At 40.2% G+C, this 25,070-nt stretch overlaps 2 protein-coding genes across 4 annotated transcripts in view; one reads left to right on the plus strand and one right to left on the minus strand.

Moving 5' to 3' along the window:
* Positions 1-615: 615 nt before the first annotated feature.
* On the minus strand, positions 616-5,954 carry pex10 (peroxisomal biogenesis factor 10). 2 transcript variants are annotated; one of them, XM_026366815.1, is made up of 7 exons: positions 5,810-5,954; positions 5,445-5,599; positions 4,957-5,037; positions 4,120-4,532; positions 3,210-3,376; positions 2,745-2,880; positions 616-2,574 (listed from the first exon to the last, which is right to left on the minus strand). In XM_026366815.1, the coding sequence occupies exons 2-7, from the start codon at positions 5,554-5,556 to the stop codon at positions 2,506-2,508; spliced, it is 978 nt and encodes a 325-aa protein (XP_026222600.1). In that variant the 5' UTR covers positions 5,557-5,599; positions 5,810-5,954; the 3' UTR covers positions 616-2,505. The 2 variants fall into 2 exon arrangements, with proteins under 2 accessions (XP_026222600.1, XP_026222599.1); XM_026366814.1 differs by having other exon boundaries at positions 5,805-5,954.
* An 888-nt stretch (positions 5,955-6,842) lies between these two features.
* Positions 6,843-25,070, plus strand: part of plch2a (phospholipase C, eta 2a) — a 123,021-nt gene continuing 104,793 nt past the window's right edge. The window contains exons 1-2 of one of the 2 annotated variants that reach the window (XM_026367447.1): positions 6,843-7,144; positions 17,206-17,849. In XM_026367447.1, coding sequence (XP_026223232.1) covers positions 17,696-17,849 — 154 coding nt within the window. In that variant the 5' untranslated portion in view covers positions 6,843-7,144; positions 17,206-17,695. Of the gene's footprint in view, positions 7,145-14,932; positions 15,081-17,205; positions 17,850-25,070 lie in introns of those variants that run through there. The other variant, XM_026367448.1, reaches the window with a different exon arrangement.

Genomic DNA, 25,070 nt, shown 5'->3' on the forward strand with positions numbered 1-25,070 from the left:
AGACAAATTTCATATTTTAATTGACCATTTTCTACAACCGATCTGGTAATGATGAGGAGAGGGAAGCAGAAGAGCAGCAGACGTCTCTCACCACAGTGTTTTTAATAGACGTGACTGAGCTGGATGATCAGAGCTTGCCTGGAAGCATCTGCTTCCACTGACAGCCATATTCTCCACAGAGAGGAAAACCTGATTATCCAGAATGACAGCAGTGAAAGTGAATTGGCTGCTTGTCAACAGGAGAGACAACATGCTGATGGTGTTGCTGTGGTGGGACCGAATGTTTGGTAGTAAACACTTGTAAGTGCTGGCAGTTGGTCTGGGCTGTGAGAAGGCTCCAGAAAACCATGCTGAGTTTTACTCTTATTGGTCCTTTAAAAAGCATCAGTTCAGTTCAGCGTGGTTTCAGTAGCAGAGGTTATAGTAGTTCGCTTCAAAGCACAATACTGTTTTTAGCATTAGAAAAGTCAGTTTGTAGATGAGGTGTTCAAAATCTGTGAGAGTAAAATTCAATGCAATGTAAAATACACTTCAATGTGAGCAAGGGGAGTCAATTAAAGAGCTGCATTAAAATGTAATTTTAATTACAATTTAATAATGTCAGATTTAATACACATCAGAAGCTGTGAGCTAGTACACACTAGTTCTTCAGAAAAGTCAAAGTATGCAATTAAATATTCTGCACGTGTTTTTGTACATCTTTAACACTCACACATAATTAAATGATTTGTCAGTGATTGTATTGTCGTGGAAGAGATTTGGAGTTGGTGGTGTTCAGTTCAGTTCAGTTCAGTTCAGGAACATCATTCATAAAAGTCATGAGCTTTATACTCCAGACAAATAATCGACTGGATGTCAGTTGACATTTGGGTTGACATCATAAAGTCAACTAAAGGTACAAACCTCCAAAACCTTTCTGCTGTGGTTATAACAACAGATTTAAAGCTTCAGCCCACAGCTAAATGTGACTACACATCTTATCTCATTGTTTATTTAGTTATCTCACTGTTTGCCAGCAGAAATCTTCTCATCACGTAACATCCTACAGACAGAGGTTTGAACATGTCTGCTCACTTCCCCTTCTTCCCATTCCAAGCCAAGAATAAGAGGTTGGGAAGGAATGTCTCTACAAAGACAACGGCCCATTGTAACACTGTAGTGTTACGGGAAGTTTAAAAGCCTATGATTATAGACCTGGACGTTTTCTTGACATCAACATACATCACTGCACAAATACCATTAAAAAAAAAAGCGAGTAAGGCGCCAAGTGTTACTCACTCCTGCTTTGTGTATTTACTGAAGTGTCTAGAGACGTGAATGTGAGTGTTTGATACAGGAACTATATGAAGTATACAGTGGTTGAGTACAAATACAAGATGCAACTGGTAGATTCAGCCTAGCCGCCCACGTGTGCCAACAAGTCCAACTTACACTATACAACAAAATCGGCTGTTTGATCTATGAGTTTTTAACGCAATCACAGCTTCAGGTCGAGGACCAACTCCAAGGGGCTTGTCAAACAGCAAGACAGATCAGAACATACTGTAATGAGTAGTGCAAAGACAGGACATTGTGAAAGATTTATGACAACACCACTGGAGCCTCACCTACACAGGTTCAATTTAAAGCTTTCATCAGGGAAAAGTGGAGAAATAAAAAGAACATTCGTCTGTAGACGTGGGTGTGACGGCTCTGAACAGACAGTTTGGTTTAAATGCATTACACTGAAGGTGTTACAGGACGCATGGATTCACAAAACATTCCAACATTAATCCCTCTGTAGCATTAGAAGAACAGATTTTAATCACAATCATGGAGTGAGTGAACCAGTCTTTAAATTATAAATATGAAACAGATCTGATGACGCTGCCTAATTTAAGATACTTAAATAATATAATATTGCAATTTAACTTCAGATACATTTAACGAGTAGTTCCACTGGGAAACATGTTTCCAGGCTCCGCAGCTTCAAACGGAAACCCTTTAAGCTTCACTGTGTCTTTCCTGCTCTCTGCCTCTGTAGGGCAGCAGAGGTACAGTAGCTGATGGTCCAACAGTCACACTGTAACAGTGGGTTAACGAAAATGTATTTTGTTCAAAATAAAATCATTATAGATTTAGAAATCACTCGAGCAGATATCTTCTATTACACTCTATGAGTGCTGATAATCATCTTTACAGAGACAGTGAGGGTCAGAGCATCTTGGCATTTAAAAGATCAACAGACTACAACTCCTTATATAATAAGGTTTTGCACTTCATATTCAACAATTTAAATAATCTCAATCACAAAACGACTTGTTGGGACACATTTTTATTAGCGTCTGTTGAGTTTTAATTAAACTGAACGTAAAATTTACATGTTTTGATTGATACAATCCAAAAATTAATTCTTAATTGATTGATTTTCCCTAATTCATTCAAAAAAGAATGAAAATAAACAAAGGTTACACCTGATAAAGCTACAGTATTGTTATTGCTAGAAAACCCCACTGTGTGCCGTTCCTAACTGTAGTTTCTCAGGTACACCAGTCTGTGTGGCTGGAACTTCTCCCGACACAAAGGGCACTCTGCCTGTGTGAGGAAAACACAAAACACACGTGGTGGTGATATATTTACATTTACATAGGACCAGGTTCATGAGACCATATGCACTCTTGATTTTATAGATGCTGAGTTAAGTATTATTATAACTGAGTGAAAAGTTCCTCCTGTATAATGTGGAACTATCCAGTGAGCCTGACCTTGGTGTTACACCACTCTGTGATGCACTCCCAGCAGAAGAGGTGTCCACAGGGGGTGGAGGTGGAGTGTCTCCTCTCCTCCAGACAGAGGATACAGCTGGCAGCTCTGGGGCTGGAGCTCTGTGTGCGCTGGGGACTGGAAACACAGTTCAAAGAGTTCCCCATTAAAGTCAGGTCATGAATTTTACTTCAACTCACCTGTCATTTCTGTGCGACTGATCTAAACTGACTCCTGAAAGCCTCATGGCTGACTAGAGTGTAGGGATGCACAGGGACTGAACCACGTCTTGCTCCTGCATTTGAACAACTTTCACATTCTTTATATGCAAAATAATCAAAATAATCTTTATTAGCCTGATAATAGTGCGTTCATGCAGAACACTGATTAGTAAAGAAGAAAGGGGCTGGGCAGGCAGCGTACTAATCTCCAGAGCTGTGTTCACTGGTTTGGACCTGGCCCTGTACCTGAGGTTCCGGTAGAGTTTCCACTCCTGCCTGGCTCTCTGTCTCTGTCTGAAGTTGTTGAGCTGCAGACACAGGGTGAGGAGCAGCTGAAGGAGAGACACGAATCCCAGCAGCCTGTAGCTGCTCCTGATGGTCCCGTCATCACTGTTCAGCCCCATCACACGCAGCTACATACACACAGAAGACATTAACGTGGTTGTGGTTGAGGTCTAACTTATTTACTATTTTTCAGCAGTCGATGGAAACTATAGTCTTATATAGTTATAGGCTACAAACAAAGTGGGTTTCAGGGTGAGGACACAGCACATTACATTTTCACCATTTATGTAAGAACAGCAGGAAAAAGGTGGAAATATTTTAAAATATTAAATGTACTCAACCCAAACTGACTAATTTAAATGTATTATAATGTCTTTGCCACATAAAAACCCCAGTTTATTAGGTAAACTGGCAAATTAGTGTATTTTGACATTCCAGTGGAAGGCTTCCTGGAACACACTGTGACACTATGAGCACTAAATTCCCTTTAGGACAGTTATTCATTACTGTGTTTCTCAAACTGGCACCCTGCCTGCTTAGCAAATGCTAAACTAATTAACTACCCTCTAACAGTGGTTAGGAAATGTGTAACAAAAAGCTGGAAGGCTGAAAAAAGATAAACTGGCTTTGGCTGAAACGTGGTGGGGAGTAGTGTGATGTGGACAGATAGATAGTTTAAAGAAGTTTTACTTATATGGAGTAACTTGAAACTTGAAAACTGCCACAGTGCTGTTCTTTCAGGAAAAGCTCAACTCTTTAGTATTCTTTAGTATTATTAGTTGATCTCTTGGTGGATTTCGGGTTTGATAACATTGTGAAATCTGAAAGGTCTACATTATAAAACTGACATGACAGAGTGTCTATCACATACATAGCGGATCCCTGCCACCCTCCTGGACAAGTGATAAAAGGAGCCACTGATGTAGAAGAGAGCCACGTGGAGTCGGTGCAGGAGGGTCAGACCTTGCCGCAGGACAAACACAGCCGGCAGACACGCCCTCCTCTGAGGTTCTGACAACAAGCCCACTGTCCTCTCTGTCCATCTCCTCAGGCAATACTCAAGGCTCCACTGCCCGGATGCTGCCTGCCGCCGGCTGATACCAGTTCGGCTTTCCTGCCCACCTTCCAGCTCGTTTTCCAGGCTCACCAGGACCTTGTCCAGAAGGTAAGGCAAGAGGGCATTGCACAGGATAAAGAGGCCTCGTCTGGCTCGAGATGGGATCTGTCGTTTAGTGGGATCCACCTGGATGATGCTGACATACTCTTCGCCCAGTGTCTGGTAACCTGGGGAGGAGAACACATAAATCAAGATGTTACATACACATACAGTTAAACACGCATCAAGCAGAGATTCATTTCATGACAATATAATAAAAATCAAGAGCCAGAAAACTAGCAGGTGGGAGCTTCTCATTCATGGAGGAGAGTGTAATGTGTTTGGGTGTCAAATATCTTCTACACACAAGTAGCTGCTAACATTGTAAAAGAAAAATCTATGGCAGAGCTGCTTTGATTGATGACTCTTACAATCAACATGCAAACAAACCGCATCTGAATTAATAATTTAATTTCCCTCCCTTTCTCCTTATCTTCTCTTTGGCTTCTTGCTCTCTAAAATATATCATACTGTATACAATTAAAATAAACATATATTAAATTAGACATTTAAAACTCAAAGAATAAGGAGGTCGGTCTGGTGAGTAACTACCTGAGAATGTTGTTAAACCATAGTATATGATGTCTGAGAGCAGCTCTATCTCTTTCCTCCAATCCAGCCATCGTTTGGATCCTATAGGAGAAATAAATAAATAAAAACAACCAGTAATCAATAATTATTTATTATTAATAATCAATAAATGCTGAATTGTCTACAAAGCTCTAAACGAGCTTTTATCATTTGGATTATAACCAACCATTTAGTGCACAAGAACAGAGTCACTTCACTGAATCATGATTAATATTTGATAATATTAGTCAAGTTATTATATCAAGTTAGAATCAAGTTATTATTGTAATTTGAGACAAAAGTGTTTTAGTGGACGTATGTTTTGAAACAGTTAGTGCACCTAGCTGCTAGTTAGCTACCTTAAAGTTACATGCTAAAGAGAAATAGCTATGCTAGCAGTGAGTAGAAGAAACCTGGGGAGGAGAATTATATGAATTCATGTATAAGTTTGTTAATTTGAACAAACTTACCAGCGATTGTTTGAAAAGCTTCGTTTGCGCTGTTTCTCAGGAAGGTTTGATAATATTCGTCCTTCTGACTGGAGCGAATCAACTGGGACTGGTTTGCAGGAGCGAGAGGCATCGTTAGCAGGCTAACGTTAACACCAGAGAGCCGCTGTCGGGTGCTATAGTTAGCGAACAAAATTAAACCTGTCTTTTACATTCATATTTATATATTTATCACATATTTACAGTCAGTCGAGGTTGTTCAGAGAAATCTCAAGTGTTACATCCATGCAGCACCAAACCCCGTAACGCTAAGTTAGCTAGCTAGCTAACAGCACATATTCAACAAGCTGCTGGGTAGCACACGGACAACAACAGGCTAACCTTACTGCTGTATTGTGTGTGTGCGTGCAGTGACTCGCAGTCCCAGTGATCTGCACCGTCAGACTTTATAAAGAGACTTATTTAAGAGAAGTTACAGATTCACAGCTACAGCTACAGTTGGGAATCACACCGGAAACTGCAGCTCTGAAAATAAAGTTCATAGCTCACAGCGCCACTAACTGGCTGGAGGAGGCATTACAGGCACCTTCTATTTGTTTTTAATTAAAGTTTTAAAATATTTTTATGACGATTTTCCAACATATTGTCTTAAATGAAGTTTCAGACATGCAGTTTTCAGTATTTATGTATTTATTTTGTTGTTGAGGCTACAGTTAAGGATTTTGAGTTAATAAACACCACAGTCACCTTGTCCATCACCTGTATGATTTTCTATTTTTGGCTTTAATAAGAAAAAAGGTATGAAGGGAAAAAGAAGAAGAACAACTCAAAGACTTGAACTGTGGATGTTCCAGTTCATGACTGGCATCTTAACCCCTACACTCTTTGACATATTCTAGACAAAGGATCTGCTAAATTTTGTGAAAGTTTTTTTTTTTTTCACAGATGGAAATTAAATGAAGATGAAAACTTTTATTTTATTAGCAAAGCAAAAACATTTTTAGCAAGGGATGTATATAAGTCTATGGCTACATCCATTTGTTGATTGATACTAGAAAATATGTGGCAGCTGTATATGTAAATGTATTCTGGCTGATATAGTGGCCTGGAAATATATTGGTCAGACTCAGGTTAATATGATTTGTGTCTTAATGGATCATCATTAATGGAGCAACACAACCTGGAAAATGTCCTGACCTTTTAAATGCACGTCTACAGGTTGTATTTATGTCGCTGTTTTTAACACAGCAGCATGACCTGACTAACATGACCTCTCTTCTACTTGAGTAAGTAGTTGAAGTACATTCATTCATTCATTTAAAGCTCATGCAGCTCTGCTGTGATCTCCCTGGAAAGTTGCAGAACCAGTTTCTTTGTCTCCTCAGTGCTGCTACCTGAGCCAGCTAGGTGTACTATAACCGCTACGGAGAACGTCTCATTATAAACCCACTCCTTTTCTTCGACTGTGACTTTTCTCAGCGCTTGTATCAACTCTCCGGACACTCTGTCCCACCATCCTTCACACCAGGAAGTTGAACTTTGCTCTTAGTGTGCAGGGAGGAGGTGGAGTTTTCCCTTCCCTCCTCCCTTTAAGTTGGGAGCTACTTGTAACTTATTGCAGACGAGAGGTAAATGGTGTGGGAAACACTTTGCTGTCTGTGCCTGGGAATAATCCACAAACAATGACACAAAAACACGGGGACAGTGTCAGATTTCGAAAGGTAAGACTGGACTGGCTGCGTGCACTCTCTGTTTGTCTACCTGTAGCTTTCAGACATTTACCATCCAACTACGTGATTTGTTGGTTTAACTGATTTCAAGGAAATAAGATGTGGAAGACTGATAATGCTTGAGTGATCCCATGTGTGATTGCTGTGATTCACATGTTTGCATTCAGTTCAGCGTCTTCAGAAACACCTGAATTGACTCTGATTAAACAAGAGGAAGGTAAAACTCTTCCCTGACTACAGTCACTGTAGGGAAATGTTTTCTGGACGGCTGCTGTATGAATGGATTTAACATTACACTGATCAGAGTCTGTAACTCAGAGTGATGATGACAGGTTAACAACGCCATGCGTGCGTGTTTTTTTTTTTACAATAATATGAAATCACGGTTACTTCCTCCAATGCACAACTACTGTTATAGAACAGCAACACAATAAATAATAAAAACTAAATAATAAAATGTGCCTAAATTAACAATCTTTATTGTGGTTACAACATTTAGTAGGAAGATAAGACTTTTCTACTGATATTAAAATTCTATTGAATGTGTTTGATGTTTTTCTTATGTAAGGATATTGTGTGAGAATATATTACTAAGAAAATGATATTTAAGTTAGATGTGAAATTCATATTTTTAAACATGACTAAAAAATCTAAGTTAGACTTAAGAGAAAAGTTTTTTTTTTAACACCTATTGAAAATAGTGTTAAACGGCAGTTTTCACATATGACTAAAATTCACATTGACTGAAATAAATGTTTTTTACCTCCCACAACATCTACAAGTTCTCACAGTATTAATTCTTTATATTATGTTATTTTATCAGAAGTGAAATAGTGTTGTGGGGTGTATGTGTTATATAAAAACCACCAGTATATAAAAACAACACAAGCCTACATGTGATATTTTCTGTAAATGTACATGCTAGACTACAGACATATGCTGTAACCAATCGGCTCCTAAGCTGCTCACAAATAGTCCTTTTAAAAGAGGCCAGTATCCGGATCACTTCTGTTGTTGTGATTTGAATTGAAAGAGAGACCGAGCACAGAATAACAATAGAGTACAGTAGATGGTGTGTGGGTGGTGAGATGTTTGTACAGGGATGTCCTTAAAGGACCCTACAGACATATACTCACACACAACACACACACACACACACACATGGGAAGGAAGCGGGGGAACTAAGGTGACACCTGCTGAGGAGACAGAGAGCAAGTTGTTTCCATAATTATCTCAGACAACAGATGTTGTCCGAGTTCATTATGCTGCAGCATGAAACACGTCATGTCTGGGATTCACCCTGACCCACACACATGTACACACACACTCATGTATACAAACTCATATCCTTGCATGTTGATTTCCTTAGATGCATTTAGGGATACTGCAAGAGGGTTTTATGAATGCTTTAGGTGCTTTTGAAGTCTATAAAATAAATCCAGGAGTCCTTGAAGTGGTTCTATAGACTTGTGCATGTGCGTGTGTGTGCAGCTTCTTGTAGTTTCAAAATTGGGCAGATGTTACTTTAAAATGATGGTGAAGCCATGTGGTTGATCTGTAGCTGATTTAAAATACTCAGACACTTGACCAGAGTGAAGACTCTGTGGTGTCTGGGATTTAAAAACTGACCCTAAAAGTGGCTGACTGGACGATTTCCCTTCAGAAATGATGTGGGCTAGATCGCTAAAAGCTTCCAGGGTGTAGAGTGTGTAGTAGGAGGATTTGGGATCTTAGCCCTCAGACTGTCTATTTGAGTGGAGATGTGCCATGTTGTCCTGGATGTTGGAAGTCAGAGAATTGCACCATATGACTTTTTATGAGGCCATAAGTACAAACAAGCAGGGGTTTGTTTGGTGCTGATAGGACTGTGCACACTGTTTCTTTATTAACTGTACGCTGCAGTGAAAAACTGACCTGCTACTGACCAAACCCACAGGTTAAAGGGTAGAATGTGCTTTTAAGTTGATGAATAGTGAGTATTTGAATGCATCATTTAATAATAATAATGAAGCCATTGTAATTTTACTGTACGTTTAAGTGTAATGTGCATTATATTAAGAGGTGTTGCTAACGTTTGGTCCTCTCATTTATGTAAATGTGGTGATTGTACATTTTCTGATAAGCAAGCTAGACAGTGGACAGTTTACCGCTGCACTTATCATTGGTTTCAAAATGAAACAGCCTCACATTTTATCTACGCTGGTTCTTTTTATGACCACACCTTCCAAAAGTTATAGCAGCCAGATGGAGCTCACCTTCTGGCTGCCATAAATTTCATCATGTGACTGATCAGGAGCTATTATCTGCTCTGCTGCTGTTGTAATGAAAGTGTCCACAGCACCAGTTTATCTCTCAATTTGTCTTTTAAAGTATTCTTAATTAGTCAGAGTTACAGCCATGAATCATTAAATAATGAGATTTTACAAAAAACAACGACTCAGGTGCAAAAAGATTTGAATACAAGACTTCAGCTGCTTAAAAGTCCAAAACACATGTGGGGAGTCTCATTCTGCATGTGCTGTTGTATCACGTGCAGCACTCACCTGCACTGACCTGCTGAAATATCGCCTGATTTCCTGGGAAAAGACGTCTTGATGGCAGCATATGTCTTTCTAAAATCCCATTATGTTCCTCTGGGTTGATGTCACCTTCACAGTTATCCCAGTCGACCGTGACGTGGGCACTGATGCACCCAGACGCTGGCTTTTGCAGTCTGAATTATATTGTTTGTCTGTGGCACAGAGAATTTTGACTTTGTTTATTTTCCAAAAGCAACCATGAAATTAATATACTACCTCCTCCTAGTGTTTTTATGTTAAACAGGTTTGTGGAGGCAGCAGACTGTGTTTCCAATGAGTGTGTGGCCAAAGTCATCACAGTGCCTCCAGTCTTTTCATAATGTATTTTTTAAGTTGCTCATAATTCCCTCTTAAAGTTTTGCACAACGTGTTAAACCACAACCCATCTTTAATTTTAGACTGATCCTTTGGTAAACGCAGCAAAGGCTGAATGCACAAACTCTTTCTGCAGAGGGCTTTGATGATGTTGTCAGTATTCTGAATCATTAACACGCTGCAACTAGGTGAGTTGTAATTCTGCCAGCTCATTATAAAACTAAGCAGTGTGTGTGTGTAAGACTGACGCCACCCAGCCGTCATTACATTAGAAACGCAATCACAGTTTCAACAGTGAACATTTGAAATACCAATTAATATGTCTAGTGTGTAATTGCTCTTGCAGCACATCTACATGAAAGTGTCAGCAGGTTCAAACACAACAAACACACATTTACATTCTCAGATGTAGGGAACACACCTCATGCTCTTAACCAACTCCAATATCTGTGGAGCCCATTTTGACCTTTTCAGATTTCCTGATTTCCTTTTTTTCATCTTGCAAGTTGCTATGACCTTTTCAGATGCGTTGTCCACATGTAGAATGCTCAGGCCCATCTGGTTGAACATATAGAAAGCATCTGACTTGGAAATGAGCTGTTAGAGAAGTTGCCTTTTGACTGTCAAATGTCTATTGGTAGAATAAAACCTCAGGTGTGGGTAGAGAGGGGATTTCTTGTCAAACACACAGCACCGCAAATCTGCAGCCTGAGGGATAAGTTTTTATGTAACTCCACAATGAAAATAGACATGATGAAGAAGAAGTACAGTAACTGTGTGTGTGTTTGTGTGTGTGTGTGTGTGTGTGTGCGTGTGTGCATGACATTTTGACTTTCCTGCGATGAACACACCACACACTCCAACATGCTGCAGGCCAACAGTGTCACCTGAACTTGAACGTGAATTTGGTTTGATGGGAAAAGCCAGTTCTATATCCCTGCAAAAGAAGAAGCCGCTTTTGCAGCGGGGTGTTGGTTTTCAGCCTATTTCAGCTCAGTCACGGGGGATTTAACAGCACAGAAACCCAGCACCTTACCTGGCACAAACACACGAGAGAATGAAAACAATCCAGCCTCCAATGAAAGTGTGCTGCTGCTGCTGTTCTCTGTGTGTGCGTGTGTGTGGGTGCACGTGCATGTTGACTAAACTTCAATACAATATTAACACATGTCTACATGGAAAGCATGTCAGTATAACAGTAACAGTATATTTTCATTTATATGAGCCGCTGCTGCTAACATGCTGCAGAACATTAGGATTTAAACACAGACATGTACCTAAAGGCATTATGTTCAGAATGAAAATTGAATGATTGTGGCTGACGAGAACATTTTAAATCATGAGCGAGAACTAATAAAGCTCATTACTGAGCCAAACTGGTTCATGCCACTTTTGGAATTTGGATTATTTGCTTCTGTTTAATGAATCACTTTAATTTGTACTTAATTAGCCAACAACACTCATTAGCATCTGTTATTTTGTGCTTAAACCTGTAAATTGCTTCTGCCCAAATGTTAACATGTTATTTATCTTTATTTAAATTTAATTTAGGCACAGATTACTGTAATGACCGGTAAATTACAGTATTTAGTCAACAAAAATATTTTGGCACTTGATGAGGAAGAAAAAAATCAGGGACTGACAACGCACTGTGCCACTGACTGGAAGTACAACGACTGCAGTATTTTGAAATTGTGTGCACAGAATGGATCCCATTACATTTGTTCTTAGATGTCGTCCTCTCTCTCATTTTCTTACTCAAAGGCAGATTAGCAGAGCAAAAGAGGGCTAACCATGGTGATTCACCCTCTGACACATGTTGTCATTGTGGCTGTGTAGGTTTTGGTCATGAGGGTTGTCTTACACTCTGACTCTGTAACGGCAGCCAGTGTAACTGGACTGATGTAATGTCTATTATGATCAGGGTGTGAAATTCCTACGGTTCAATGTGGACGCTTTCTCTCTGACAGTTGAATCTGGGTCGGTGTTGAGAAACACAGGTTAGGTGCACGGCCGTGCTGGAGCTTGTCTGTAACTTGCCACACTTGGCAACAAACAGGGCGTTGACCTACAGTTTAATGTTTCTGCCTTCAGGAACGCTTTTGTTCCATTTTGTAGTCGCAGGCGCTCATGAAGCTACAATAGCATGCCATGTGTTGAAGTGGAAGACGGGGTAGAAGTAGTGATGAAGCCAGGTGGATGGAAGCTACACCAGCATGAACTGTCCTGAAGTGTCCATGCTGACCTCCATCCACCACTTTGTTAAATCAAACAGGTGTTTTTTCAAGGTGTAGCTTAGTCAGTGGAAATCCAGCATAATAAAATAAAAAACCAAGACACCCAGTACTTAATCTTGAGTATTACTCATACTAGCATCTGTTGCTTTTACAGTATTGGCTCCATCATAGAGTAAAGAAACTGTGACTTTCATCCTCTGACATGATCAGAACAGCTTCACATCTACAGGCTTTAGTCCATTTAAACCAAACTCTAGTTCTAGTTAGGACCAAAACAACCTTTCAATCTGGTGACAAACCGTACCGAACCACAACAGGACAAAAAGCTGGGAATTGTGTAATCTGAGGATTTTATTTTCTTCAGTTTGTACAATCTAAAACATGCTGCAGGATGAATCATGGACAAACGTGGAGTAGTGAGGAGGTGCAGCGCCTCACAGACATTTAGTCAGCTGCAAATGAGGCAGCGTAAAAAACCAATGACCAGAAAGACGTACAGCGATTTTCTATATAGTTCTCTATATAGTTATATTCTGTAAGCTCTTAAACACTGTGAAGTGTCTTGAGATGACTTTTGTTGTGATGTGGAGCTGTACAAATAGACTGAATTGTGACATTATGTATTGTTCCGTCGGCAGAGACGCCTGAACAATAAGCAGAGAGGATGTTCTCAGGTTTGAAATGATGCATTTTGAACTAAGGTGTGAAAACACTCTTCACCATCACCGTTATAGTTACGGCTTCCTCCTTTCCTCCAACGTGGTCTCCTTATCTCCCCTCTAGTCCTCACTTCAGTTGCTGCTGATTCCTCTGATGAATTCAAGGACACACTTCTGTTCTAGGCGGTCGCCAGTGGACATGTCAGAGTGTTGATGCTGATGAGAGGTGACTGTTTACTACCTGCATTTTATTTGCTCAAAATAGATTATAAATACGGAACCAACAATGTTTTCAAGTCTTGTAATACTTCCCAGTCCTCTGCATGTGGCCGGTCAGTCCCAAGCTTCTGGGTCGAAAGTAAAAACATGGATCTCTGTGGAAATAATATATAGTTTTACCAAAACAAACAACAAAAAACACAGTACTTTCCTAAAAAAGCCGGTCACTTTTCTTTTAATAAAAGGAGGAATTGATTCAAAACAGTGTGGAAAAAAGGATATAACAAACTAAAGTGTGCTTTTTATCACAGAGACAAAATCATGGGATCTAACTTCAACATATTGTGTGTATGTGTGAAATCATTTCAATGTCCTGAACCTCAGGTTATTGCATTTGATAGTTCTAACAGGTGATAGGTTTATTGTCTTATAGTGTTTTGAATCTAAGTCTTAGTTTCTTATTATTTCATGTAGTTGTTTCACTGATCTTTGTTCTACTATTGCAGATAAAACAAGACTTAGGGTCTTGGAAATGACTGTGACTAATTAAGAATACTTGAGAGGTAAAGTGGTGCTGTGGACACGTTCATTACAACAGCAGCAGTCATATGATCAAACTTATGGCAGCCAGACGTTTGGAAGGTGTGGTCATAAAAAGAGCCACTGTTGACAGCACATGAGGCTGTTTTATGCTGAAATCTGTGCAGTAAACTGTCCATTCAAGCTTGTTTATCAGAAAATGTACGATGATAATGTAACGCCTTCATTACAATCCTGCAGCTCAGCCGGAAATGGAACCACGCGTACATGTCGGGACAAATCAAAGACACTCAGGCAACTTTTCCTGGACAGTCTTTTTTGTCAAATTAATTCTTATTGTTATTAGTGTTCAGAACACCTGCACTGTGAGTATGACATGAATCATACTATGTTGATAATTCCTCTGTTCATTGATAACAATATATATAAATATGTGGATATTCACTCTGGGTTCCAGCTCGTGGTTTGGTTTTAATCAAGAGAAGGATCAGACTCATGTGATGCTAAATGCTCCAGCTCACCAGCTATAGTTTGGTGTTGGACTGGTAGTTTTTTTGCTGCTGCTGGCTCAGTTGGATGAGACTGAAAAGGTCCCTTATGTTGAGTTTTGCGAAGGATTCCTGTCACTTCTCTGTCTGGCACTCAGGTTGGAATGAGCTTCCAAAAACACAAGCTGAATCAGTGGTGCTCTGAACATCCTGCTGCACCTTCAGCACTGAATCATCACAGTTCGTTGTTGTCTTTGAGTCACTCTCACAAAGTGTTTGTGAAATAATGGAATTACATGATAGTTTTTCCAAGAATCTGTGCTCTTCACTGTAAATGACTTGGATTTCACTGAAGCGTCTTCTAAAAAGGAGCAAATGTCTTTCAGAAACTTGATGTTCATCTGGATTTAATGTAGTTCAGAAATGCCTGCGTTCAAACTGAATGAATGAATGTGTGAATGGGTGAAATTCATCCATCAGCATGTTGGAATTACCACTTAACATTCCAGCTACAGACACATACACAAGCCTCAGTTCTTATATAGACACACACACACCTCCTGTGTCCAGGTGGAGTGTGTTCCTGTTGTGTTTGATGGCAACAGGAACATGCCCAGACCTGCAGCTCAGTCAATCTGACCGCCAACCTTTGAGAAACAGTTCTCAACACGTCCTCCAGCCGGCCCACAACATCTAACTAACTGTGACGAACTCCCCCGATCACACACTGCACATAAACACATTGTTCAGTCTCCAGCCGGGTGGCGGATCTTATACACAGCATTAAAGCTTTACACTGATCTAAAGGAGCCTTTCAAGCTGAGCTGAGCTGTATAGAGGTTTACCCGATCTTCACGTGGGCGGCTTTTTGTGAGTCGGAAGGCGGCAAGGTAGGTAAACAAAGGAAGTTTAGATGGGAGAGGTGAAGTGAGTCTGAGGTGTGGTGTAACATGCCTGCAGCTGTCATGCTCGCTTGTATGAACACTTTTGTTTTGCTTGGTTTTCTTCATTTACAGGAGATGAATGTCCTGAAATCCTTTAGAAGCGTAACAGGAGATTTTATTTGAATGTTTTCAATCCTTAATTACAGAGTTGCGTTTCTATCTGATGCTTCCCTCCACACTCTGTCTTCTCTATCTCTGTCCACAGTTTTCTTTCAGACTCCAGATTTCATTTTTTACACAGCTATTAATCTTTTAGTATGTGTGAGTTGCACTGTGACATGCACGTGTAGCAGCATTGTGAATGAAATCTGAGGTCAAGTGTAGTTTAATGGAGCCCAAAGGCTCTGGCTTTCCAGCTCCCAGAAACCACCAACTGCAGATTTCAGCACTTTTTATTCCATTTTAGCTTGTTGACATTTGTATCACTATCACAGTTTGATTTCTGTGATCACTAATTTGACTCCTGCATGAGACAAATACACAATAAACTGAACAAAAATAGATTCTTACCTTTGTTTCTATCTTAAAAACAGAAGAAAACAATAATAAAACAAAATAACCAACCTCACCTCTACTCTACGCTGGCTGGTGGATGAGTAGAAGTGAGAAGAGGAGGCCACAGGAGCTGGGGGGGGCTTACCTTTACTACCCCAAAACCAGCTCAGAAAACCAAACTTCCACAGTCATGAGCTGTGTCTCAACTCAGGGGCTGGATCCTTCAAACGATTCATTTTAAGACCGATTGCATCACAAATGTTGCAACAAGGCTGTTCTCATTTGAAGGCTCCTTCAGATGGACGTTCACTGAATCTGAGGAGTACAAGCACTGATGTAGAACTGAATGTTGGATCAAAACATAGAACCAATTTACCTTTTAAAGTTGTTTGGTGGCACATTGTTAGAATAAAAATCCTAAAACCTCATTCTTCTGGATCTTAGCCTTTAGTGTTTTTGGGTTCATACTAGTGCACTAGTGCATTATTCACATGAATGAGGATGAAATAAAATATTGCTTCAGCTCTTCTCGACTTTCCTTTTTGATAATGGAAATAAATCAATTAGCAGAGTTTCATTATTATATGGCTTTTGCAGTCAATAGTCTAGGAACGCTATACTTTACCACTTAAGTCGAGCCCTTCAAAGGATGCAGCTCCTAAACTAAGACACAGATACTGACAGTAACAATCCAGCTGCTGGCCTGCAGCACTCAGGGTTTCCCAGAAAGGAAGAGTTAGTCGAGTAAGTGAGCCACACACAGGGTTAAAAGCACAACACGTCATCCATACAACTGAAACAAGGTTATATGTGTTTCACTATACCTATATTTACAGTGTGTTGTAGGAAGCATGACTTTCACATTGGTTCCCCCCCTAAAGGGGAAATCCACAGATATTCTGCATCAAAGTGTGTCTCCAGACGGAGCTGCGTGAAGTCTGATAAATGTCCTGCAGTGATTTAAGAAAAAGGTAAACACGTCTGAAGGTGTGTTGAAAAGATGTGAGTTTACCGACCTCAGTAAGGTCGGTACATTAAGCTGTCCTCAAGTAGAAAAAAGAAGAATAGAATAAAATGATGCATTTATTATAAATACAGTATATGTACATATAAGTGCAGTGCTAAATCACCAGATGACAAAAAGACTAGAACCCACAAGCAGCTGCTTATTTAAACATCAGGACTTGAAGCAACACTAGTATGAAGTTTGGAGCAATATTTGCTTCTATGAAATATAACGATGAACAGCCACCTGCTCCTGCACCGTCTTGTCTCCATGTTTATTGTGTTAAACCTTCGCTCAGTGGTCAAGTATGTGCTTGCGTGTGGTGAATTCATCTCAACATACATCACGTGTGGAATTAGTTTATGTTCGCAGGTTGTTTTCACGGGAGCGGGGGGGTTACTAACAACAGTGACAGCAGCTATGTTCTGTTCAAGTGTCCCAGTGATTCATGACAGTGTGACAGTGTTTTCCCTCCATTTGTTTGTCCTAACAGAACCATGTGAAGTCCTGTGTCTCTCACCTGTCTCATGTCCCCCCTGTGTGTGTCTCTGCCTGTTTTCTCCTCCACAGGTGACGGCAGCAGCTTGAAATGTTTTCAGCCCAAAGGAGCGGAGGTGATGTGCTTTGACAGGTGTCATTCATCGGAATCTGCTCTTCACAGACTCAACACTGGACGTATCTTGGTTCCTGCAGCTTCTCAACACCAACACCATGAGGAACCATCTTTTCTGGAATGTGCCTGGGAATTTTGATCCAACATTTTCTTCTGTGATTTAAACGTTAAATACTGGATGAGGTTTGAGGGTTGGTCTCCTGCACCATTCCTGCCACTGATCTAATCTGAGAAACCTCTCATTTTCTTCTTCAACCTGTGCTCTTTGGAATAATTATTTTTCTTGTGCTCCACTTTTGGTTTCTTTTCATAACTGGATTGGTTCTTGGACTCTTAAATCCCCGACACACTGATTCTTTGGGGTGTGAGGTCAAGAACTACACTGTGAAAATCTGCCAACCCAGCGTGAACCTCCTACTTCACACTTATCAATCTACATCAGCAGCCATGGAGTCTGTGGCAGCTAGAATGGCCATGGTAACAGACTCTCCCAACCCATCACTAAGGTCGAGGACCACCGTGACGACAGATGGCGACTCCTTCGTGAGCACTGCGAGCCTTCCCTGCAGCCACTTCCTGTCAGCCAACGTCATCATTGTTGGTAAGTGTTTGACTCGGTGACCTGTGAGTTGCCTGTGGCCTCTGATGTCGTGTGTTGTGCAGCGCTGTTTAACTTGTATATTGTTGTCTTGGTGGTCTTGTATCTAGTGCTGTCGACTTGTGATCTTATTGCCCAATGTGCATTTTAAAAACAATTATCTCATATTTGGATTGATTGGATCTTAGTCACTTGGTAGAGTAATGGCATCAATGTTTTTCAACTCCTAGACTCCTAAAAGCTTAACGTGATTCCTCAGAGTGGGTGAGAAAACATCACAAGAGAGTGACACTGATGGCGAGCAATAGTTCAATACATAGCATAGTCCATCAGTTTGACAGATTTTATATGTTAGCTGGTGGCGCTGGCTGCCAAGGACTTATTCTTTATTCAGCACTGAACAGCCAGTCGGGTGAAAACCAATGAAAAGTTATTGAGGATGTTTGTGTGAGTGCTGAACTCAAACCTGTGCAATTCTTTTGAGTTCACCTTTAGAGAATGGCAGTACTCTAATTTATGTTACTGACCCCTGAGAATCAGTCTTTTAGAGCCTTCATCTTGTTTGATCAGGGTATAAATCATAATTTTCTCCAGTCTATGGTTTTATTTTGACATTGGTAACATTTTTAGAGTAAAGGGTAAAAGATGCCTGTGTTAGGATTAAAACTGGTACAGAAAGTTTTGAAAAAGCTAATTTACTGTGAATATTCTCAAAGTAAAATCCCACATTGGAAGCAAATCTATATTTTCATGCCACAGGGTTGAATACTGCATAAATAATGAAATAACTGTAAAGGTCAAGGGGGTATTAGTAGACTGATTTTCTTGCTCTGCAGAGCCAGATAGAGCTGCTGGAGTGGTTTGGCTCTATTTGTCTGCATGGCTGAAAAGGACACAAATGTCATTCAGCTACAGAAAGGCTGGAGCAAAGTCCTGCTGCAGAGATAAAATGCTGCAGACAACTTTGCTGATTACTGAACCTTAATAATTACATTTAAACATGTTTTTATGTGAGACCACTCAGGACAATACGGAGAAAAATTAGTTTCTATCTACAAAAACATTAGCATCCCACGATAATGTCTGTATATGTTGTATATAATAATCTACTCTTAAACTACTACTACATGTTTGAATTTCAACACCTGCTGCCTTCAGCTCTGGGCCACCGTACACTTCAACACCGTGATGTAGCAGAATGTGAAACGTCACCTTAAGTCTAACTTAACAGATTACTTGTAAATTGAAGATGAAGCAGCATGTTCAATCTTTAACTTTGAGTTTCTATCGTTTTATGGCCCAGGAAGACAACTAATAACTCATGAGTAGCTGGGGGTGAATAAACATATCTCCATGTTATAAGACGTACTGAGTGAAGATGGGATCAGCTCATGAGGGGAGATGTTGGGGGTGTTAACAGGAGCTGATGCCTTGTTGAATGGCACACAGAGATGTTTATGTGAACGGTGCAGAGAAAATCCGTCAGACTGTGTTACTGTGAGAGAGATTCACATCTTACTTTGCGTGACTTGGATGCAGTGTGGCTGTGAAGAATCCATGTTTTCCACCGTTTTCTGCTGACCAGTCATGACCTATGCTGCATCTATTCCTCCAGGCATGGACTCTTTGATTTGTAAGATGGAGGAATTTGGTGAATAAACCTACTCTGGGAGAAAAAAGCCAGAAAGCTGCTGTAGGGACAGATTTGATTGAGTGCATATATCTCTGAATGCTTAATGCACCTGCAGTGTGGACGTTAGCAGCTGAAGTTGTGATAGGGATGCTGTGGAGCAATGGGGTCAAACTGAATCAGTTCCTTTAAGCCAACGACTGATCAGTAATTTGTTTTGTTGCAATTAAACACAAGCAGTTCTAATAGGTATTGATACGGCCTGAAACACTAAAGCAGCAGCTGATGGAATTCAGAGGGAATCAGCAAACATTTCTCTTTTGCCAACAAGGCCGAGCTTCTACAGAACCAGGCCAACGTCAGGAGTAATGTTATGTTTAAACTGTGAAATCAATCAGTAATATGAACTCTCTAATTACTTAAATCATGCTCCTGAACTTCTGTGTAGTGAAATTTTTAATTAGTTAATTTGTGCTCACAGATTAGTAACTTTTGCTCCCTCATTAGTTAGTGTGAGCTCTTTATTTACTTAATCTTTGTGCACAGATTAATAATGTCTCTGTTAACTTAATTCAATTTATTGACATACTGTTATACTAAATGATCCCCAAAACAGCTAGGCCCATGGAAATATTATTCTGAAACCTTTTAAGCACTATTTGGCTTACTGGTTGATATTTGGATAAATTAGCTATCACAGTTTATTTTAGTGAGAGAGACAGCTGAGATGCTGTGAAGGAGTCAGGAGCATCTAGTTACTGAGGATAATGACGAGTGTAAGCAGCGCTCCCCCATTTCCTGACCTTGATATTTGCTTTGCTCATCTGTGTGTTTTGGTGCCAAGCGCTCTGCGCACTGTGCACAGGTGGGAGGAGAGGAACAAACAGGTAGGAGTTTTACTCAGATGAGGCAGTGCAAAGAGAGTTTTTGGTGTTGCTGGTTGCTATGGAGCATGGAGGATGGAGCCATGCGCTGAGAAAGGTGACCACGACAGGGCATGCATCATCTGTGTATGGTAGATGTACATGTTAAAAAGTACCAATGATCCTTTGGGCCTAAAATGTGATGTGTAAAATCACACAGTCCAAATGTTTAAAAGTTCTAATGAAAAGCTCCAATGTGATGGGGAGCTGCAGGTTTCTACCTCTGGAAACGTGTATCTGTGTCTAACTGACCACAGAGACCTGACAGATCCAGCTCCTCTGCTTATTATATCCCCAGAGGGTCCAGTGCACACTGCATGATGTGTGGCACGTCTCTGCCAAGTTGGTGACCCATTACCACAGAGCTGCCAGAGTTAAGTAAAGCCAATCTGCAAAGGCATTAAACTCCCTGTAATTCATCAGATTCTCTACTTTAAGCTTTCATCACCAACATTGAAACCGTTTTATACTCTTAAAATACTTTTTCAGCTGCATATAAGGTTGGAATTGCATTGTGCGTACATTTAGCTGTAAACAGTTGTTTCTGTTCTGTTCATGCATCTGATGAAAATATCATATTGTGACTATTTCCACTAATCCAGCTGTCGACACAGGGTGTGTCATGCTCCAAGACAACTTTCTTTTATTGTGCGCACGTAGCCGCAGTGATTGTGTATTGGGCTTCGAGCGGCCTCTTCGTTTGTAGAGACAATGAGAGACTGAACTTGTTGTGACATGTACGTTTAGCTGTGCTGCAGGTACACAACACTATTAGTGGCAACGAAACCAAAGAAGCTCTGCTGAGTGTTATATCCTGAAGATATAACACTGCACAAGTCCTAGCTTCACATGTAAACCAGTAAACACCGTAGCTAGAGGAACTGTTCGCCTTCACTCTGACAATTTAAAGCCTGTTATAGCTACAAGTACAAATCAGCACACTTACTGTTACTGCCTTAGACTAGAGACATTAGGTTGTGTCCAAGCTACCCACACTGAGAGCAAAACACTGGTATCAGTCTAACTGATGCACAGTGGGATTGCAAATCCTTTCTTTTTATTGCACAAACAGCCACGTAAGCACAGTCAAGTGAGGTTTCAACCCTCCAGAAACTGATATAACACTGTAATCAACAGCACATGTCAAAACCTTTGCATTTGGAATTCCACAGGAGCCCTGAACTGGAGAAAATCTGCCTAACAGCATGTAACAACCAACAGGAATATGTGCGAACAACAGATAGAGGGGAAGCTGCAGGTGTTTAAAGTGGTTTGGAAAATGGTTTGTGTGTTTACTTATAACTCAAACCCTCCAATTTAGCCACAGCTGCAGACTGATGCTGCCTTCAGGTGCAATTAGAAACCATCTGCTCAGTCCCGGGATGGATGGAGGGCTCTCAATTAAACTGCTGCGTCGAGATGTGTATGAGTACTGACAAAAAAGAGTTTTGTTGTGTGTAAAGCCAAGAGGCGATAGAGCTGATGATGCAGATGCTATGTATTCATTAACAAAATTAACTCAAACATGGAGATAAATGCACCAATGGTACATCAAACGTTCTGTCTGACTTCTTTATTTAGGCCCTGATTCCAGACTACAAAAGCTGGGAAGGCCACGCTTGCAATTATTTCTTAATGTAATTATCTTGAGTTAATTATCTTGTAAACAAAAACCACCTTCATGTGATAATTTCTCAACACTGATGAAAATGTAACGTCTGGTTCATTTCACCACATCTGATGCTTCATCCTTCAAAAAGTTCAAAGACTGTCGCACTAGTTCAGGTTTAGTTAGGCTTGGTCAAGAACTACTTGGTCAAGTTTAGGGATACAACACAATCATAGATACAACATTTACAATGTTGACTTTTAGAAGTTGACCTGTCCTTCTGTATGTCTTTGTGACTTATTCAAATGACTGGGGTTATCTTTTGATATAAAACATTTTTCCTTATGTGCTGATTGTTGTAGTAGTTGGACTTAGTTTCCAGTTAGTGACTAACGTTGACAATTGCAACTAGTGATTTTAAAACAAAACTAGATGTGTGAAATCCAGTACACTGATGAATGTGTGCTAATATATGTGGACATATATTAACCGGGTCAGCAGCTGAGCTTTGTATGATAATGATTTTGACATGAAGGAGGAGAAAGGTCCAGCTTTCTCATTACATAAGGTCTTCGGAGGTTAATATGAATGCACATGTCTTTGCTTGTTTCTCTACTCGTCTCTCGTATCCCTGGTGCAAAAGTAACGCACTGTATTGATTTTCTCTGATGTTAGTGAGGGCAATATAAAAAATTCCCGCACACCTGCCATTTAAAGATTTTTATTGCAGAGCTACAATGATCTCCAAACTGCCTCCATATAAAAAATGCAACCCAGCACTGTAAGACGCTAATATTTGTGATTTATCTGCTCATATAGACAGAGATGCAGCAGCAGTAGATATATCCACGTCAGCAGTCTTCCTCACAATATAGAACTTTTCCAGGGGTTTTTCTTCTGAAATCAATCTTCAAGACAGAAGTGACATCCAGCTCACTAAAATAATGTTCACACTGGTACACAGAAAGAGGAGCCATATTCATATAAAGCTCACCGGGGATGGGAAATGCTGATATCCTCATCACCATCAGCATTATAGTGTCGTCAAGACAATCAACAACACAACAAAGCTTTACTGCAGTAGGTGATTTGTGGCCTTGATTGTGATGGTTGTCTTCACGGTGGAGCTCGCTACTCTTGCAACTCAAGCCTTATTTTATTTCCTTGTTGATATTCTCCTAATAGAATGTAATGCAATATACAGTAGATGCAATAGAATGTAGTCCAGGACAAGGCAGTAGAAAGTGTAGGGCCTTAAGATCAAAACACAGCGTTATCAAGTCTCAGGTCACATATTCCGTTTGCATACCTTGGGGGAATATCTAAATATTTTGTCTCGATGTGTTCTCCAGGAGTGCATTGCGTCTTCAGAGGTGATCTCATACATGTCTATCTGTCTGTGATGATAAAATACCTGCCCAGGGCTACATGTCTGCATCACTTAGCAGTGTACACAGCGCGGAGGTTACAGATGAGGGTAGTGAAGCTTTTCTGCCAAGAAAATAAAGATAATTTTATAACTTTTCTTTCCACTCTGCAGCACACACAGCCAAACGGGGGCAGTGCAGCTCCCTCTCTTGTAAATGCCATTTCCCAGCCATACACTCTGGAACACAATCTTCATTAAGTCATCGTCTTGGCATCTGACTCCTCGTAATGGAAAACAGAGTTTTTGATGGATGCCTTTGATTCAACGCTCTGCGTTCCCCTGTTTAGTCAAAGTGAAGGAGTCTGGGGTTAATGAGCTCATTTGTTCAGTACTTGACCTTTAGCATGAGGTAGAAAAGGTTTCTGGGAATTTGTGTTAGGCCTGAATTCATAAAGTTTAAATGGAAATGATGGGAGCAAACAGTTTTTGTGTATGTCAATGACTGGATGTACTAAATGAATCCGGAAAGCTACTTGGCTAATAAACCTTTGATTTGCCATCCTCGTGGTACGATAACATTCAGCAGCTCTCATAAAGTGTTTGCTCCCTTTCATTTATAATGTATACTGCCTCTGCATACATGTTTGTAATGGATCTGTAAGTCAGCTCGCATGGCTCCATCATAATAACACCCCCACCCCTGAAGAATGACTCTTCTTACAATGACTCTCATTATCCATCTAAAGCAGTTTGCACCAGTGGCACCTCTGGCTGCTTACACAACTGCTGCCATTTACCAACTGCCACATGCTAAGCTGATAAATAATATAGAGAAGTTTAATAGCAAAATATCTTTCTGTGGATATCGTGGAGACGACACGGAGGGAGCATGATACCTGAAGAATGTGTCCAGTAGTAAATATTAGGATTTGATTGGGATTAAAAAAACAAAAGCTTTAATTTATTGAATTAAAGGAGAACTCCTCTGAGCAGATAACAAAGATTGTAAAAGGGTAAAACTTAGATTAAGATCATGCAAATTACTCACCTAGCTTCAGCTTTCACGACATATCTAAGTGTTTGTTGTAAGTGCTGGTAGCTGCTCATTCAATGGACCAATACAGAATATTTACAGGAGGATAGTCTCGTTTTTAGGAGACAGGACTGGATATTTGGTTTGATCCAATCAGTCTCTTGGCTGAACCAATCTGACATGTTTGTTTCCTTATTTCTCCCACATCATTGTGCACTCACAGTACTAAACCACTTTAAATTGGGCTATTTTATAAATATTACATTACACGTTACATAAAAGAACAGAAAAAGGTCGTGTTTCTAACAGGAACATGTTCCTGTCAGATGCACTAACCTAATCTACCCAGACTCTTTTCTTTTATCAGCTCTTTGAAGGATGGACAGGAGGACAGACATAACTGCAGCTTTTGAAGACTCAAGCCATTTAGCCGAGTAAAATATTCCTTCATATTGTAGCTGGATGACAGTGATGCTTTAATACGTTGGGTTTAATAAAAGACCCCTGTCAACCTTAGGTATTACCAAACCAATAATGATATCAGTGTCTGTGAACTGGCATCTGAGAATCCCTCTGTGTGCATTGACTTTTTACCATCGGTCCCGCTTCATTAATCGTCTCTCTGAGTGGACATTCATTTCACTCTTTAAAATATTATGT

The sequence above is a fragment of the Anabas testudineus genome, chromosome 7 (assembly GCF_900324465.2).
Source record: "Anabas testudineus chromosome 7, fAnaTes1.2, whole genome shotgun sequence".
NCBI classification, from domain to species: domain Eukaryota; kingdom Metazoa; phylum Chordata; class Actinopteri; order Anabantiformes; family Anabantidae; genus Anabas; species Anabas testudineus.